The sequence below is a fragment of the Rattus norvegicus genome, chromosome 14 (assembly GCF_036323735.1).
Source record: "Rattus norvegicus strain BN/NHsdMcwi chromosome 14, GRCr8, whole genome shotgun sequence".
Classification (NCBI taxonomy): Eukaryota; Metazoa; Chordata; class Mammalia; order Rodentia; family Muridae; genus Rattus; species Rattus norvegicus.
In genome coordinates, this window is record NC_086032.1 from 81,785,962 (window position 1) to 81,804,920 (window position 18,959).

The following is an 18,959-nucleotide window of genomic DNA, read 5'->3' on the forward strand; positions in this document are numbered from 1 at the left end:
CTGATAAACAGCATCGATGAGGTGCTCCCTTCTTATTCTTTTCCTCCTCCTCTTCCTCCTCTTCACCTTTCTCCTCCCTCATTTCAATTAATCTCTTCTCTTTATCCTTAAGAAGCTCCTGACAAGTCTTGAAGCCTTGTTTTCAAGACCCTGAGCTATGCCTTACTAAACACAGCTCCTGGCCAATCTGAAGGACCTGCCCTTGCTATTCTTGGACTCTATCCCAGGGATCTTCAATTGTGGCATGTCAAACGACATGGATAGATACCACATGAACAGATATGGGCAGCAGCCACCCTTGCCCAACTCTTCCGGTGTAGGTGGGTGCTTGGACAGCACATCCATTCGTAGGCATCACTTCTATTGTCCTTTAAACTTGACCTCACCCTCCTGTGGGCTCAGGTTCAACAACCTGGGTTCCAAAGGTGCTATTTCTAACCTACTCTTGCCCTGTTTTTTCCAGATGTATCTTCAGTTCTTCACACACATAAACACCCTCTCTACACAGGTGAAACCCCTTACAAGTCCCTCACATTCCCTTTCCATTTCCACACTGGCCAACCTCCCTCCGTCTTTCTCCCCTAACTTTAACCCCTTTCCTCCTCCGAGGAACCTCCCCTAATGGTCTGCTGACATGGCCCTTTTTGCATCCCTGCCTACTAACTCTTTGTCCCACATTTTATGGCTTATTCGTCATCTGTCTTGCATGGTTTCACCAATGAACAGCCTTAGTACTAGGACTTTGTCCTTTCTGGGGCCCTGAGGATTCCAACTAGAAAGACAAGTTCACACTGCAGGTGGCTTCTACTAGAACACCCTCTAGAGTTGCTTACCCGGGAACTACAGACAAGACTTTCTAGTGGAAGCCACAGAGTCAAGTCAGAGTCCCAGAGATTGGATGGGAGAAAGAGTGGAGCCATGATGGTGAGAAGGCAGGTGTGTGTGAAGGACATGGAAAACTTTATTGTGCACCAAAAAATTCAGGCAGCAGGAAAGATTACTCAGTGAGAGTGGGAAAACCTCCAGCCAGCTCTCCTGCCTCATCACCAGAGACTTGAGGGTGGAGACCTCCCTTATGTCTAGAATGACCATGGGAACCTTCACATGTAACTCACACATACTCATGCATGAGAGAATTTATAATGGGGGAAAACCTTATATGTGTAACATATGGCCAACTTCACTGTCCACCAGTGAACCCACACTGGGCAGAGTGTCACGTGACCCTTGTGGTTATCTCATTCCTCATGCACTACACAACCTATCTTGTCAAAGACCAAGGAGGGAGAAGCTCTTGTCAAAGACTGTACTCCACGCCAAATAGGAGACACCTCTGTTCCAGTTATTTCTCCTTTGTTAAAGAAGGCCCCTAGTGTTTAAAGATAGTCTTCTGGAAGGCAATGTAAATGTAAGTATTTCAGAGACCATGTCAAAGAAAATTAAACCATGCATCAAAATAGGGAAAAAAATGATTCGACGGGAAGCATACACTATTAGTTGGGACCTTATAACAAGGACAGGGGAGTCGAACAAAGAGAGTGGATCTGATACTAACTCCTGAGGGTTCACGGCAACTCTGAGGGAGCCTTATGGTTCCTCGAGGCAAACCCATACAAACCTATCACTGCATATCCATTTCTGTTTGAAATCTCTGAGACACAGAATCCTTTTCACAGAGAATATGCAAATCCCCATAAACACCGTCTGCAAGCACACTGGCTTTTCTGGAGCTGCTGGACCGACACCTACCGGTTCATTGACTCTCTTGCAGAAAATAGCCAGCAGGAAGACGGCTGCAATGGGTGGCCCCAGGTAACTGGTGATGGACTGGATGTAGTCAAAGAGCTGCCCGCTTTGGGCAGACTGCACAATGGGCACCCAGGCAATGCTGATGCCAATCAGCACGAGGATGAACAACCTGAAATCAAAGTGCCAGGACAGGATGTCAGCGCTCTACATGAATGAATGTATACATATCAATAATATATGCATATACATGTACACACCTATATGCAGATGTCACAAGCATATACATATACATATATATGCATGCTTACACGTGTATTGTATGATATATCAACGCAGTGAAGCAAAATAAGCAGATCCACTCCTGAGGCTTCTTTCTTCCTTACTCTGCTTACCTGAAAGTTATCTGTGTCTAGGGATAACAGAAATATATTTGACTTTCAACAGTCAACCAGGCCCAGTGACCTAACATACAAAACCCCACTTTGAGAGGAATCAAAGTATAGGGACGAGGTTATAGACTGTGGACCAGGGTAATAGTGGACTCGAGTTCTTATTGTTTCTGCGTGATATAAAACATGTTACCCAATCTCTCTCCAAGTCTCCAGTTCTCCAGCTGAAAACCGAGATTGGGATAAAGATTAATAAGAGAAAAGCTTCTCGCAAACTGGGGATGATAAAATTTCTTAAACGCCATCTCTGCTTCCTTCTATCTCGTAATGTTTTAACAAAGCTAAAACCGTCAGCCAAGGAGAGATTCTGCAGAAACAGGGCTGGTTAGGAAGTAACCAGGTATTTCTAGCTCCCTTCTTCCTGAGCTTTACTTCATGTTGTAAAACTGTGGGAGATTCTCTTACGAGATCTGATTACTTGTGCACATGATGGAATTATAAAGGACACGCGAGCTCCTGTACCCTGTGTGCATTTAAAGCAAATGAGTGCTGTTTTCACCTAGATCTTCCCCTGGAGGACCTTCCCATGCCACCGGCCATTTCTGACTCTAAGATCTCCCTCTGCCAAGCCCTCCCCAACCACACACGACACCATGCCTGCCTCTTCCTTCTCTGAGTCCTTCATTGCTCTTACAAACCATACTATTGTTTCAGGTCACTGTGAGGTTGTTCCGTGTTGAGCAAACCCAAAGCCAGTTAGAGGATGCACAGTAGAACTGAAAAGCCAACATACTGGTTTTCCTTTTCAGTAGGCGACTTATAAGAAAAAAAGCCAATCAAGGTCTCAGCGCTGCTCAGTAGGGTGTAAAGTAGTAGTTTCTTTGCTGGTCAGATACCCCTTTTGGAGGGGATTCTTATTACCTCCAAAAACAAAAAACAAAAAACAAAAAAAAAACAAAAAAAAAAACAAAAAACAACAACAACAAAAATACAGAGTAGGGATGCAGCCCAGTGGTAGAGTATGAGCCTAGTATGTGCCGAGCGCCAAGTTCAATCCCAGCACCATTGTTAAGATACATGTGCACAGAGCTGGTGCTTTGTAATTGATGGAGGATGTTCACAAATGGAATTTCAGTCCATCTTCTCTTCCTCTTTGAAACAAAAATGTTGCTTCAAAGGGTCAAGACATCAGGGACACTTGGGCCCCCAGAAACAGAGCAATTAGAGAGGTGAGGATGTGAGGAGAACCCTGGAGCAGTAAGGAGCCCCCGTGGGGATTTAATCCACTGCAGACGGCGGGCCTGGCTCTGCTCAGTCCAGCCCTAGTTAAGGCACAGACAAGTGCATCCTGTTAATGCTCATCGGTAGCCTGAGATAAAGGAGTTGATTTCTTATGTCTCTTCTAACTCCAGTGGAACACCGTTCAACTGTTTTCTATGTGAATTGAACTGACAGGGCTGGGGGGTGTAGCTCTGTGGTCTAGTGCTTGCCCAGAATGTCCAACGCTCTGAGTTCTGGTACCACAGAAAACAGAAAGCCAGTGGCAGGTAAATATAACTGGCCGCAGAGACGACTCCAGTCATGCCAAGTACCTGCTAGTCTTGCCTAACATGGTGGGTAGAACTTTCACGATCTGCTAAGCGTCCATGCTACGTACGGGCTGGGGTACAGGGGGCTGCGTTTACCTTCCTGCAATCATGAGCTCCTTCTCCGATGCACCCTTCCGGATCTTGGTGTAGATGTCCATGGTGAAGAGAGTACTGGCGCTGTTGAAGATGGAGGTCAAGGAGCTCATGAGGGAAGCCATCATGACGGACAGCATCAGGCCTCGAAGTCCTGGAAGAGAACAAGTTTTGAGCGGCATACTCATCATTCCAACTCCCTGCCGCTGTGGACCCGAACCCAACGTTTGTTTGCTTTTAGAAACCATGTTGTGTCCTCAAATCCATTGCTCAAGGAAGAATGGATGTTTTAAGAATGGGCTGTAGTTTTAAATGCTAAGACCTCAGCAGGCAATGGTGGAGAGACAGATATACATCAGATACATTTCAATTAAATGGTAAGGATGATGGTGGTATTGAGTGTGGGGGTGGTGGCAGTGGCAGGCGTTTCATAAGGGTGCTCACCCAAAGGATTCATGGTCTAGCAGAACTTAACTTAGATTGAAAAGAAACTGAGAGGGCATCTGGGAGTGGGAGCCTGGAGCAAATCCCATCTGGCAAGGGCACGGGCATGCAGTATAATGGCTGTCTGTGGTTGTCAGCTTGGCTGTATCAGGAATTAACTAAAACCTGAGGGGTGGGTACATCCCTGAGGGGTTTTCCTTAATTAGAAATCATTTGAGGTGGGAAGACCCACCTATGATCTGGATCTTTTGAGGTGGGAAGACCCAGCTTTACTCCGGGCCACACCTCCTGGCGGCAGCCTACATAAAGGGCATGGAAGAAGGCAGTTCCTGCTCTTTGCCTGTTTGCCTAGCTCTAGCTGGCAAGTTCATTCCTTCAGTGGCATTAGAGCCTACTTCTTAGGGATTCCAGGATCAACTAAAGACCAGCTGAGACATCCAGCCTCATGGGCTGAACGACTAATAGATTCTGGGCTTTCTGCCCACCATCAGCTTTGTCATTAGTGGTTTGAGCAGCGTAGGGACAAACAGCTTAATTTCCTCCCTTTTTTGTTCTTACTAAACCTTCAGTCACTTATATACTCGACAGGTGTTTGTTAAGTCTAGTTGGATAGCAGCCTAGGCTGCCCCAGAATTGTGGAACACCATAAGACTAAGTAAACAGGAAGATAAGTACAAGATAATTAGGAGACACATGGAGAGACCTGGTGTGGGTTAGCGGGGGACACTCAGTGGCTGAGAGGAAGCTGAATCTATGAGTGGGAGCAGGAGAGGCAGCCCAAGAAGATGGGAAAAGAGACAAACAGGAGAAGATAATATTATGATCCCAAAGCGAAACCTTCAAGAAAGACAACTGATTAACGACATTAAAAGCTATTGAGCAATGTAAGGGGAGGAATGGGCAATGCTGTGTGGTTTAGCCCAAGAGAGGCACCAGGGTTTCAGTCTTCACAAGAGCCAGGAGGCAGCCAGAGAGGCAGAAACAGCACGCGCACACACAGCGTTTCGCAGTTTTGCACACGTCTTTTTGTCGTTCACCGTTCCACTATGGCACCATGTGCTAGGGTCTCAGGAGAGCAGAGGTATAGAGGGTCATTTTGCAGAAGTGAACTATCCATTCCCGCAAATACCAGTGTGACTTTTGCTCACTGGAACCTTCATCAATAAGCAGTCAGGTTCAGTGGAGAAGTTAAACATTATTCCCACTCTTACACGATCTTACACGAATACAAATGCTTCCTTTGCCCAAGCTTGTGCATAAAGATTGTGGTGAAAAAGTTACAAAAAGAAAGCTAGCCACGGTGGTGCACATCAGTACTCCAAGCACAAGGGAAGCTCGGAGAAGAAGATTAATATCAACTCAATTCAAGGCCAGTCTGCCTTAAATAAGACTCTGCCTCAAACAAAGAGGAAACAGAGATGGTAGATAGATAGATAGATAGATAGATAGATAGATAGATAGATAGATAGATAGATAGATAGATAGATAGAATAAGGGAGGGAGCTTGAGCTGGTGGTTCAGTGGGTAAAATATTTGCTATGTAAGCATGAAGATTTGATTTTAAATCCCCAGAATCTACATAAAGCCCAGAACTGTAGCATTGGACTGCAACCCCGGTGCTGGTGGAGCACGGACACATTTTGGGATGAGACTGTGAGTTCCAAATTCAATGAGATATCGTGTCTTAAGATATGTGTGTGGGTGAAGGCTCATGGGACATCGAGGAAGACAGGGTAGAGACAAGGTTAGACCTGGAAGACCAGGAAATCTGCTTTAAGATTGTGTCCTAGGAATGACAGGGAAGTTTCACACCTGACACCTTAATAATATGGCTGCTTACACAAGACTTGAACAAGGATAACGCCAATAGGCATACTAACATGGACGGGGCTCCAACCCTAGGCAAAGAACTGCAGACAACTGAGGGATGCTAAGAGCAGGAGGAGTTGTCTCCCCTCAGAGATGAGCTCCTAATTGGTTATCCAACACCAAGTGGTCAGCTCTGGAATCATATACATGCAAAAAACACTAAATGGACTGTGTGTGTGTGTGTGTGTGTGTGTGTGTGTGTGTGCGATCACGTGTGCGTGCCAGGAATTAGTGAGGGTGAAAGGGGTGTACATAGGAGGAGTTGGAGGAGGGAAAGGGAATGGGGAAATGAAGTAATTACATTTTAGTAATAATAAAATAAATAAAATAGGAAAATAACTATTATTATTATAAATGAGTAAAAATATAGACTATCGCAATTGTTGTCAGTTAAAATGTTCTCTACAAATTTGCAGATCTTCCCATTTTATATTTAACATTTTTATCATGATGTGAATTTAAAAAATGTGGGGGGGAAAAAGGTGCATGGGTCAAAGAAGTGGCTCTATGGGGAAAGGGGATGGGCACACGGCTCATAACCTGACTATGATCCCCAGAATCTACAGTGAGAGGAGAGAAGCTAGTCCTAAAGCTGTCGTCTGATACCCACATGCACATCATATACACATATACAGTGATAACGAGTACGATATTATAAGTAATAATAGAAGTGGAGACTTGATATCTACTTGTGGCTTCCACATGCGCACACACACACACACTAAATATTGCAATGAGATCATTCAGCATTTGTGTTTCCGCTACTGGCTTATGTCACTTAACACCTTGCAGGGTCATCCATGTTGCTACAAGTAAACAGATGACCTTCTTGTGTGTCTGAATGTCATCCTGGTGTTTATATAGACCACAGTTTTCTCACTGTCTTCCGAAACGCCTGTTATAAGTTACTGCCTCTCTGTTTAAGTGCTTTAAATGATTAACCGCACAGGCGTGGAAAGAGAATTTCTCTCCCCCAAAAGCTTTTAGACCATTTCCTCTCTCGGAGCAACAGATGGACAAGACCCAGGATTTCTAGACCCCAATCAAACCATACATCATGAGACATAAATTAAACTCAAAGTCACGGAAATAAGGCTTCCACCCTTGGACACACCCCTGGCTTGGAAATGGCTTTGTCCCAGAATGCACCTGGGAGTCTAGGTGGAGCCTAAACCGAACTGAACTCCCAAGAAAGTCTCACCGTTAGGCATGAGTTCCACCACCAGTGTTGGGTAGGCGATGTTGGTACAGCCCACTGGGGTGCCGCAGTATTTCTTACATTCTGAGGGGAGGACACAGGCGATTTTGTCTAGAGAGAGAGAGAGAGATGAAGAGTTACATCAGCAAACATTCACTGGGGAGGTGGTTGTACGTTTACCTTCTTAAAGCAACACTTCAAACAAGACATTCCTGCCCAATGCCTGAAATGGTGCCAGGAAAAGACGGCCTCAGGTAAACCTTCTGTGTCATAACTCTGCCCCGTCAGCACTAACGGACACATCCTGAAGCTCTCACCGTGAGAAAATGGTTCTTGGGCAGAGAAGAAACGACACAGAAATGATCTGGCGGGGAAGGGAGGAGACGACACCTGTCCTAATAGCTTAATTGTCTCCTTTTTTCCTTTCCCAAAAATAACAGTGATCTGTGGCTCCTAGTTTTGAGGTTTTTTTTTTTAATGTCTCTTAGATATTCCCTAGAAAACAAGGGTGATTCCCCAAGATGTGAGAAATCTGGGGTGGAGGTAAGAAAGAAAGAGACTGGGAGGAGAAAGAAACACAGTCTAGAATCTGGGAGAAAATTCTAGAAACTTGTATAGAATTCAGCTCGGCCAATACTTGCTAAGTACCCATGTAGCACTGCCCCACACAGCACCAAGTCTCTACAGTAACATTTTTGTAAATAAATATATTCAGTAGCCATCACAATGAGCCATTCTGTTGGCTGAACAACTGACTCTTGGGACCCACATGTCCTGGATTCTCCTTACCCAGAGGAGTCGAAGTCTGCCGGTGCTCAGCCCGTTAGATAACAGGTCATAGCACCTGCTGTGACATATGCATACCTTCCCCTTAAGCCACCTCCAGATTACTTACAGCACGCGAAGAAGTTTTAAATGCTGTGGAGGTAGGTGCTATGCTATGTTCTATGGGAAAGGTGATAAGCAAAAGCTTACATATTTTCTGTACACGTGCAAATGTTTTAATATTTTACAATATATAGGTGGTTGGACAGCCACAGACGTGTGAGTCAGGAATACAGAGGCCAGCTGTATCTTTCTCGTGGTGGGCAAGCCAGTACGCAAACGTGAGCGCCAAGAGAGGCGTGTAGCCAAGGACAATGCAGCATGTGCTTGCCAGCTACTCTGGCTTCACTTTGAGGGTGCTCTCACCAACTGTCACTCTGTGGTGCTTTATTTATTCATTGTTTCAAAACAGTTTTGATTCGTGACAGCTAACCGACAAATACTTTTATTCATAACAATAGCTTGTCAATAGCAATGCTGGGAGGCCATAGAAAGGCCAAAGGCAAATCTGTCACTCAAGATGGCAAAGTGTGGGGCACCAGCAAAGAAAAACGTCACGGAACAGGGCTCAGAACACAGGGCAATCAGCGGCTGGCTGGGCCCTTTGACATTAAAATTATAAGATAAATTATTAGACACCACTGCAAGCCTGAAGGTTAGTGCAGAACCGCAGGAAAGGGAAAAATATTTCCTGGAGAAAGGAAGAGGAGAAGGGAGGAAGGGGGAGAGGGAGGGGAGGGGAAAGGGAGAGGGAGGGGGAGGGGAGGTAGAGGGCGTGCAGAGGTCAGTGTAAGAAATGAAGGAGTTAGTTCTCTCCTTTCCTAAGGCAGGCTCCAGAGATCAAGCTCAGGTTGTCAAGCAAACCTACTATTCAACTTTAAAACTTTAAAATATAAATAAGTAATACCTTTATTTAAAAAGAAATCCAAGAAGGCAACCCTGAGAGTTCAATGCCCCTGTTTGTGTACACGGGCAACCCTGACGCTTGGTAGTCATGGTGCGAAAGTGAGAGAGGCAAAGGAGGAGGGAGCCGAAGGCCTTCCTTCCGAGGCGCCTTAGAGACAGCAACGTAAGCATGGTCGAAGCTCAACCAGAGGAATTACCTGTGTATAGAATCCGGCTGATCATTCCGGGCATCACCATGAGGAACATAGGCAGTAGCTTCAGATAGCCACACAGGGTACAGCCAGCCTTCACGTGAGACATGTTCTTGGCCGAGAGGCATCGCTGCACAATGACCTGCCGGGAACGATCCAGTGAGGAGCTGTGCAGGCCGTGGCCCTCTTCTGATATCAGCTTCCCTTTAGCCTCAGTCCCCAGCAGCCCACAGGCCATGTAAGTCTCCCTCTCCTTCCCCAACTAGCCAGATGTGAGGGAGTCTTGGTCATGCCCCCGTCCACCTGCACACCAAGAATGTATACCTGATCCGTACACCAGTACCACAGGGCGAGGATGGACAGGCCGAAGATGAGCCCAGGCCATGGCATGTCCCCCGTAATGGGGTCTCGGAATATGTGGAACGAGTCGGCCCTGGGTGTGTAACATTCTTCTTTGACGGTTATGTTTCCATCAGAAACCAAAGTTGGAATAGCTTTCATGTACTTATCCATGAAGGCCTCATACCCTCCTACTTCTCGGAAAGCTGAAAATATTGGTACAAAAAAAAGAGGGGGGGAATAATGTGAACAATTTAACTTCCTTATAGTGATTTATTCTACACGCATCTTAAACACCAAGAAGATACCAGCATTAGAGAACACTCTTGATGTACGGCTTGGGGAAAATTATCTTCCCTCCAGGCCTTAAGTTTCTCCTTTATAAAATAGGAGTGTTAACTCTGACAGCCTTCTTGGGAGCTGCTGGGACTTTTCAAAGCATCAGCTTGCGGAAGTGCCCTGACTACAAACAGTATAAAAGGGAAGAAGTCTTATTAAAGGAAGACTTTGGCTTTGGACCACATGCAGACCAGTTTTCCTTCAACCCCCAGCTGTCAGTGTGGGTGTTGCAACTCAGAACACAGACTTAGAGACGCCTTCTGGAGTCTGGACCAGAATAGCTGGTCCTCCCATAGACCAGGTACGGGTGAGGAATCACCTCTCACCTCAATATCAAGTCCTTCTAGCCTGTGATTTACTGACTTCCCAGAACATACCAAAGGAAACCAAATGAAAATTAAACTCTAGAGTGTACACAAGAGTCTTTGAAGGTCACCCGGAGGGTCCTCTATGTCTATGAACAAAATGCATCTTATATCTTCTCGTAACAACGAGGCTTTCCAGTGCTGTCTTTTATAGTCATGTGAAATTTCAAGAGATGGCAGGAGACACCAACAGTGAGTGAACAGTTTTTAAATTTTGTCAAATAAAGCATTAAAATGCAAAAAATCACCTATCACCAACAATGCATAAACATTGGACTTCTGACATCAAAAAGTATGCAAGGTACGGTTTCAGACTGAGCGTACAATGTGCGAATCTGAGTCTCTTTTTTTTTTTTCCCAGAGCTAGGGACCAAACCCAGGGCCTTGCGCTTGCTAGGCAAGCGCTCTACCACTGAGCTAAATCCCCAACCCCCGAATCTGAGTCTCTTGATGGGCAGTTAACCTTATTCATTTTACCCAGGTTCTCAACAAACACGGACCCAGATTACTAAACTGGGGACCACTGACCCAGGCCACAGAGAGTGAACGGGGAGTTCAAGAATCCTTGGGTCTACTCCTACAAGGGTCCTACGGGAACAAGGTATGTGCCACAGGGTGGCCAGTCATGGCTGGGTCACTGCCCTGAGCTAGGCACAGCATGCAGGCAGGCAAGCCAGACTTGTTCTTCTCTTCCCAGAATCCTACACCTCTGCCCCTACCTCCCCAGCCAGCCCTAGCCCCACTTACCAAACCCAGTCAGGATAAAAGATCCCACCAGCATGATCGCAGTCTGCAAGGTGTCTGTGTAAATTACTGCTGCCAGTCCCCCTAAGCAGGCAAAAAGACAACAGATCACATGGAGGGGGCAGCCACCACTTGCTCCCTTCATCTACCCACTACTCTCTTTCTACCACAGTTCTTCCAAGAAGCACCCCCAACCCCTGCCACCCCACCACCCCTATCCACTGCCTTTCCCTCTCTCCCTGATCCTGCTACAACATTCTGCTACTCAGAATCTTTCTAGCTTCTCATGAAAATACCATCAGGGCCCGGGAAAAGGACTTTCTGGGCCGGAAGTACTGGCTATGGGCTTTTAAACTAGGGCGTGGCTCCTAGTTTTCACTTTGTGATTCTAGGGATGGAACCCAGGACACCCCCACCGACCCACCTCTGTGTGTGTGTGTATGTGTGTGTGTGTGTGTGTGCACGAGCATGTGAATGAGACAGACAAATGTGCTTCAGCCCAGCCCCTCTAAATAACTTCTTGTCATTCCATACAGGGCTCCCGTTGAGCACGAGTGCCACTGTTGAGCCTGCCCCTCCATTCTTACAAAGGACACCAATGTCTGTGCTGTCCTCAAGTCTTACTCCAAAACTCGTGTGCATATCTTTCTCCTACTTCAAGATGGCTCCCAATCCAGTCACATTAAATCCGAGGCTTCCAAGGGCTCTATGCCTGCTTAGACCATCACGCTACGTGTCCCCTCTCGCCCTCACAACTTCCCAGTAACCACCTTCTTCCACCACTGGCTCACCTTGCTTCTGAGCCATGCCACGCCCGTGTCTGCCGCCATTCTCCATGCATTTCTGCACCTGGCACGCCTCTAACTATCTCGGCTTAGCCACATAGTCCCACAACTTTCAGGGCCAAGCTCTTCCTGAGTGACTGTGAAATGTTGCTCCAGCAGGTCCAGCCCACACAGGAGCCTTCACAGATCATTCATTCACATGGCTTGCAGCGGAGACCAAGGAAGCAGCCATTCTCAAACCCCACCTCTCTTATCCTTCACAAGTGCCTAACGCTGGGCTAGGCTCAGACCTCGGATTGTAGACTCACCTGTGATGGTGTAAAGGGCGGTGATGGCCAGCAGGATGAAAATGGCCAGGTATATATCCAGGCCCAAGGCCAGATTGATGAATATAGCCCCAGAGAAGATGTCTGCCTGCAAGGAGAGAAGAGAAGCAGAGGGAGGAGTAAGAGAGGTTATCTGGACACACGGGACATTCCTGGGTTCCAAGCAAGCTTTATTCATAATAGTAGTTAGCATGTTACAAGAAGAAGGGCTCTGTGGTCAAATTTTTTTTAAAAAATCTATGAAATGATAGATTAAGCAAATTGAAAGTGGCCACGTGCCACATGACAACCCTTCTTTAGCTTCATACACTGCAAAACCCTCACCAAGGATCATGGGACAGGAAGCTTCACAAACATTTAACTATGAAAGAGTCTGTCAGCATCCCGCTCATCAACTGCTGCTCCTAGCCACTGCTCCTGGCTTTTACCCATCGGTGTGCACAGGGTTACAAGCTCTACCCACAAAAGTGAGTCTTGATGCCTGAGATCTGTTAGTGGGAAACCCAACCCCCGCTCGCCAACTTCTTCAACAAGATTTTAATTTTTACCTGCCTGGCCCAAAAGGAGTCCACCCAGAACACCAAGGGCCTCCCGCATGCTTCAAGTGATTCTGTCTACACTGTCTAGTATAATTTTCAGGCCACTTGTCCCCTCATACTTCTGAATTCAATATACTATCCTCCAATCTCTACCTCTAGTAAAGTTACCTGGCCAGATGGTGTGCAGTTTCTAATTTAAAACAGCAGAGGGCGCAAAATACTGTGCTACCCGGAAGAGGCGGCTTCCTATTAATCTTGGTAAACCTTTTCAGATTTGCCAGTAGAGAAATTAGACTTCTCCATGGAGTGTGTGAGGCTTTTTTTTTTAATTGCATAAAACTAATACATTTTAGAAATCTGCAAAATTATTCAGTCAGACTCCTTGGGAAGAGACCAACAATAGGGTTGGACTTAGTTGTTTTATACACACACACACACACACACACACACACACACACACAGTCCCTTCCTTACTTTATTGCGGTTGCTCAGAGCCCTGCAGTGTTTAGGTCCCCTCCCACATCCTTCTGTTCTCTGCTATGGTTTCAATCTGTCATTAAGTTGAAAATTTAATGCCCAAATCCATAAACTGATGCTATTCGAAGGTGAGGCCTTTGGGACACAGTTGGGATTAAATGACAGCCCGAGGACAGGACCCCCATAATGAGTTATTGGCTTTATAAGAAGAAGGAAAGTGACCCAATTTGCGAGCTCCCTGTGCATGAAGTGGCACAGCGAGAAAGCCCTCACCAGCTGCTGGCTCTGTACCCTAACTTACCAGCTTCCCAAACTGTAAGGAACCTCTGCTCTTTATAAATCTCAGGTATCACAGGAGCAGCACACACTGGACTAAGATACCCTCCCAATGGAGGCTCTGGTCTCCTGCCTCTACTGTTTCACCTAATCCTAACTCTATGCCTATGTGCTATAACCTGAGCCCCAAGGGGTGAACTGACCCACCTTCCGAAGATGGGTCGCTTCGGAACCCCACATCATAGCTCTTGCTCCAGTCCTCTCAGACCTTCTGTACAAGAGTTTCTCACCCAAAGAGACATAATACCATCATCAGTCCTGGTACGGATGGATAGAATGAGGAGATATGAAGAGGGATGGGTGTGTGTGTGTGTGTGTGTGTGTGTGTTCGCGCGCGCGCGCGCGCGCGCGCGCGCACATTTGAGCATGCATGCGTGCTTGCAATGTACAGCTGCTTAAGTGTTGGCTAATAGAAAACTTAATGTTATGTTTCCAGCACGGATAAAGGAAACTTTTGTGCTGAATGGAAAAAAAGAAAGAAAGGAAGAGAGGGAGGAGGAGGGAGAGAGGGAAGAGAGAGAGAAGCTAGTATAAACTCTTCCTCTCATGAATTCTGTCCTGGGCATCCCAAAATCCCTGCTAAGGGTACCATACCTAAGTGAATATAGCTGACCACAGCTGAGTAAACCCATTTTAGGCTCAGATATTGGTTTTTAACTCCCCCTACCCGCCTCAATTTTCAGTGTTTCCCTGGGGAATTTTTTTTTCTCTTCCTTTCCAGGGAATTTTACAGTTTGCCAAGACTAATGCAGGCATGCATTATTCTGATACTCAAGAAAGTATCCGTGTTACTTCCTTTCCGCCTGTGCTTTAGGGATTGCAGTCAGACAATGAGATTCTCAAGACAGATGTTGAACACCACAAAGTTCTCTTACTGGAAGGAGTTCGTGATCTTAATAAGCAAAGTGCAAGCTGCCAAGGAAGGTTCAAAGTCTTTCGGTATTGCAAGGTGAAAAGTTAAAACTTCAGCAAGAAACAGTGAGTACTGAAACGCAACGTAAGAAAAAGAAAAATTCTGAACTGAGACGGCCAATCAGCGATTTGCAGATCCACGTGACCTCGCCGCGGGCGCAGAGAAGGACCGGCTGAATAAACAACGGTGAAGGAAATGGCGGGGAGGGTAAAATAAGAACACCGCCACATAAGAGGCCAAGTTGGAAAAGCGCAGCTAGACGCTGTGTTCGCTCTTCTGTGACACTGGGGGAAAAGCAGATACAGTGGTTAGAAGAGCAGCATAAACTCCATGAATAGATCTCGGAGAGAGGAGAAGAGGATAATCAAGCTAAGATAAATGACAGCGATCTGAAACTGCTCAGAAAAGAGAAATTCTCTTCATGGAAACAAATTCAAGGGGCTACAGGAGAAACTGGAGGCCTTGAGGACAAAGAATTAGAAAACCTGGGCTAAAAAGACAAAATGTTCTATTTGAAGAATATACAAGGCTTCAAAAATGACTAAAGGATACACAGAGAAGACATAATGAATTTCGAAATCTTAGTTTCGGTTCCTACCATGCCCCCAACAACATCTGGGAGCTCTGCTGACTGTTTCCAGCCTCAGCTCCCGGACTAGGACGCTCCTTTCCACAGACCCAGAGGAGCAGCATCAAAGGGAAGCCTGTCTACTTCACAAATCACCGCAAGCACTAAAAACCACACAAAAGGAGCTAGAGACCTCGGACCTCCTGGGGAAGGATGTAGGAAGAAAGGGTCAGGTCAGAGACTCAACAATGTGTCAAGTTCAACACCTGGCATTGGGATACTTTATTACTGTTTGCCAGAAGACATGAGCCAGCTGAAAACAAAAGGTACCAGCGACAAGCACTGCCTTAAGTTCCTGGATGTTAGAATTATAGGAAAGGGAAGTATTCTGAGAATTTCAGAGACATTTAGAATACATGTTGACAATCTTTTGCCAATATAAAAAAAAAAAGAAACTGGTTGATTAAGGAATAAGTTTTCAAATTATAATCTTTTATGTTGTTGAATTCCGCTGACATTTTGGCTGAAATCTGTCCGACTTAAATTCCTTTTCCTCATCTCTGAGATGCATGCTTGGCAATAACAAGCTCGGTAAACATCTGGCTTATAAACGAAAGCTATAAACCTCAAGGGTTTGGGGAAAGATAACCACTTAGAAGTATTAAAAAAACACATAAATTTTTCTAAATATACGCTCATTATAAAAATGTTTACATTTTCTAAAAGCTGTGCACTTGATGTATTAATTTATTAAATAACAAATATTTTTGCATCTCAAAAAGTATTAATGTTGGTCTGGCTATGGTTTCAAGGCTGATCATTTTGTATTGAACAATCAGTTTACTATTGTTGTCATCATTGTCATCATCATCATCTTTGTCATCACTGGGAATGACTCCCTCTCTCAGTCAGCAGTTGTCTTTCGTTCGTTGTCTTGGAGTGGGACCCATAACACTTTACCCATTCTGTGTTAGCATTTTGTACTGATGCTGCCATTGTTTCTGTTTTGTTTATGCAGCCATTATACAGACAAATTTTGTGTGTGTGTGTGTGTGTGTGTGTGTGTGTGTGTGTGTGTGTGTGTAATAATCAATAATAACTTTTAAAAGACTTTCACTATTCGAGTAAGGTGATGTGGAAGGAGAGAGAGGAAGAAGAAAAGGAATGCGATGTGGTTATATTTTAGTTTGGAATATAGAAAGGGCCATCTGTGCCTTCCTCACAGCCTGCTAGGTCTAGCATCCAGTGCCCTGACCTACTCTGGCCAACCTGCCTACACTGAAAACAACATCTGAGTTTCCACCAGTACCTGTTCTACTGCCACCAACCACAAGTCTCTTCTGCATGGCATCCATCCCCTCTAACCAGACATCCACTCCCTTTCCCAGCTCTATCCAAGTGAAAGCCCTTGACCTCCCATCATGACTTCTCTCCTGAGCCCACCAGATACGGTCTCAGTCCAACATCTAGTGCCCCCATCTAGTCTAACCTTCCCTGCTCTTGCCACAAATGATCTCAAAGCTTCTGCCTACTTATTCTGAAAGTCACAGGCCCCTTGATGCCAGATCTGCACCACACGCCAAGCTTTCCTCTCTGTCCGCTGATCTCATTCTACCCAAGGCATTGTCAACCTCTAGATCCAAGCCTGAGGCATGTCCTCTCTTCTGTCCAACCTGCTCTGTCCGTATCAGGCTTAGAACTAACAAATGAAACTCATATACCAGATGTCATTGAAAAATATAAATAATATGTAAGATCGAGCCAGTACCTTCTCTCCAAAACTTATCAGTCCTATAGAAGGCTTTGCAAATGAGGGCTACCTGGATGGACCCCAGGACACAGGATCTAAAAGAACAATCATAACTTCAAGAATTCAAGGAGTTTAAGGAAGACACAAACAGTTCAAGCAGCAAATTCAAGGGAACCCAAGTTCATAAAGAAAAAAAAACAAGGGCTGGAGAGATGGCTCAGTGGTTAAGAGCACTGACTGCTCTTCCAGAGGTCCTGAGTTCAAATCCTGGCAACCACATGGTGGCTCACAACCATCTGTGATGAGATCTGATGCCCTCTTCTGATGTGTCTGAAGACAGCTACAGTATACTTCTATGTAGTAAATAATTATTTTAAAAAAAAGAAAAAAGGGGTTGGGGATTTAGCTCAGTGGTAGAGCGCTTGCCTAGCAAGCACAAGGCCCTGGGTTCGGTCCCCAGCTCCAAAAAGAAAAAAAAAAAAAAAAAAAAAAAAAAAAAAAACACTACTACATCTGAACTCACACATTAACCCTCACACAGTGATAGTGGATGACTTTAATATACCACTCTTGCCAATAGACAGATCATCCAGGCAAACACTAAACAGAGAAATGCAGATAATAACTGACATCATAAACCCACCAGAAATTTACACGTTTCACCCAAACACAAAAGAACATGTCTTCTTGGCAGTTCAAGGAACGGTCTCCAGACTTGGCCAGATACTCAGCCATAAAGCAAGTCTTGACATATACAATAAAATCAAAACTGCCTGCATCCTATCTGACCACCACAGACTCAAACTGGATTCCTCTAAACCCTGGTGATGTACCCCTTTAATCCTAGCCCTCAGGAGGCAGAGGCAGTCAGACCTTCAAGTTCAAGGCCAGTTTGATCTACAGAGTGAGTTCCGGGACAGCCAGGGTTACACAGAGAAACCCTGTCTCAAGACAAAACAAAATGAAACAAGCATAACAACAACAAAACAGAACTGGATATCTACAACAACAGACAGCAAAAAAAGCTTATATATCACGGAAAGTGAGCAATTCACTGCTAAATGAAAATCAAGACAGAAATTAAAGACTTATCAAAGCTGAAATGAAATTGAAAACACAGCATACTCACACTTATGGGGGAGTAATAAAAGGCAGTTTTAAGAAGCAAGTTCATAGCTCTAAGTGCCTACACAAAAAGTTGGAAGATTGCACATTAGTAACTAAACAGAATACCTGAAAGCTTTAGAACAAAAAAGAGAAAGAAAAGAAAAAAAGAATGAAGAAAGAAATCACAGTCAAAAGGAGTAGAGGAAAGATATAATCAAACTCAGGGCTGAAATCAATAAAATGGAAAGAAAAATCAATACAAAAAATCAATGGAACAAGGAGTTGGTTCTTTTAATGAAATCAATTAAATTGACAAATCCTTATTCAAATTAACTAAAGAGCTGAGGGAGGAGATCAAATTAACAAAATTAGAGGCATGAAGGGTGACAACGACAGACACGGGAAATCTAGAGAATCATGAACTCCACCATGGATCACTCACCAAAGTAAAATCAAGATCATATAAGCAAATTAAACAGACCTGTGTCATCTCATGAAATAAAAAGCCGTAATTAGAAGTCTACTGCCCCCAGAAAGTCCAGGTACACAAGGTTTCAGTGTAGACTTCAAAGAAGAGTTAATCCAATATTCCTTAAATTATTCCACAGAATAGAAAGAGAAGGAACATTATCTAAATCTTTTTTAAGTTTCACAAGAGGAAACTCAAAAGACTGGGAAGAACCCAATTTTCTGCGTACTTGCTCTGATAGCTAAACAATATAAAGACTCCACAAAGAAAGCAAATTATAGGGGTTGAGGATTTAGCTCAGTGGTAGAGCGCTTGCCTAGCAAGCGCAAGGCCCTGGGTTCGGTCCCCAGCTCCGAAAAAAAAAATAAAAAAAAAATAAAAAAAAAACAAAACAAAACAAAAAAAAAGAAAGCAAATTATAGACCAATTTCCCTTAAGCAAAAATTCTCAAAAAAAAAAAATACTCGCAAACTGAATCCAAGAACACATGAGAAAGATCATCCACCATGACCAAGGAGGCTTCATCCCAGAGACACAGGGATGCAGGGATGGTTCGCCATAAGATAATGACAAATACAATCCACCAGGTTAACAACTGAAAGAAAAAAAACTACATGATGATCTGAGTAGATGCATGAAGAGCCTTTGA

General features: G+C 44.7%; 1 protein-coding gene across 1 annotated transcript in view; it reads right to left on the reverse strand.

Annotated features, from left to right (window-relative positions):
• Slc5a1 (solute carrier family 5 member 1) overlaps positions 1-18,959 on the reverse strand; it is a 64,590-nt gene that overhangs the window by 7,467 nt on the left and 38,164 nt on the right. The window contains exons 6-12 of the mRNA NM_013033.2: positions 12,134-12,239; positions 11,044-11,124; positions 9,578-9,798; positions 9,260-9,395; positions 7,335-7,442; positions 3,824-3,974; positions 1,750-1,918 (exon numbers count right to left, since the gene is read on the reverse strand). Coding sequence (NP_037165.1) covers positions 1,750-1,918; positions 3,824-3,974; positions 7,335-7,442; positions 9,260-9,395; positions 9,578-9,798; positions 11,044-11,124; positions 12,134-12,239 — 972 coding nt within the window. The remainder of the gene's footprint in view (positions 1-1,749; positions 1,919-3,823; positions 3,975-7,334; positions 7,443-9,259; positions 9,396-9,577; positions 9,799-11,043; positions 11,125-12,133; positions 12,240-18,959) is intronic.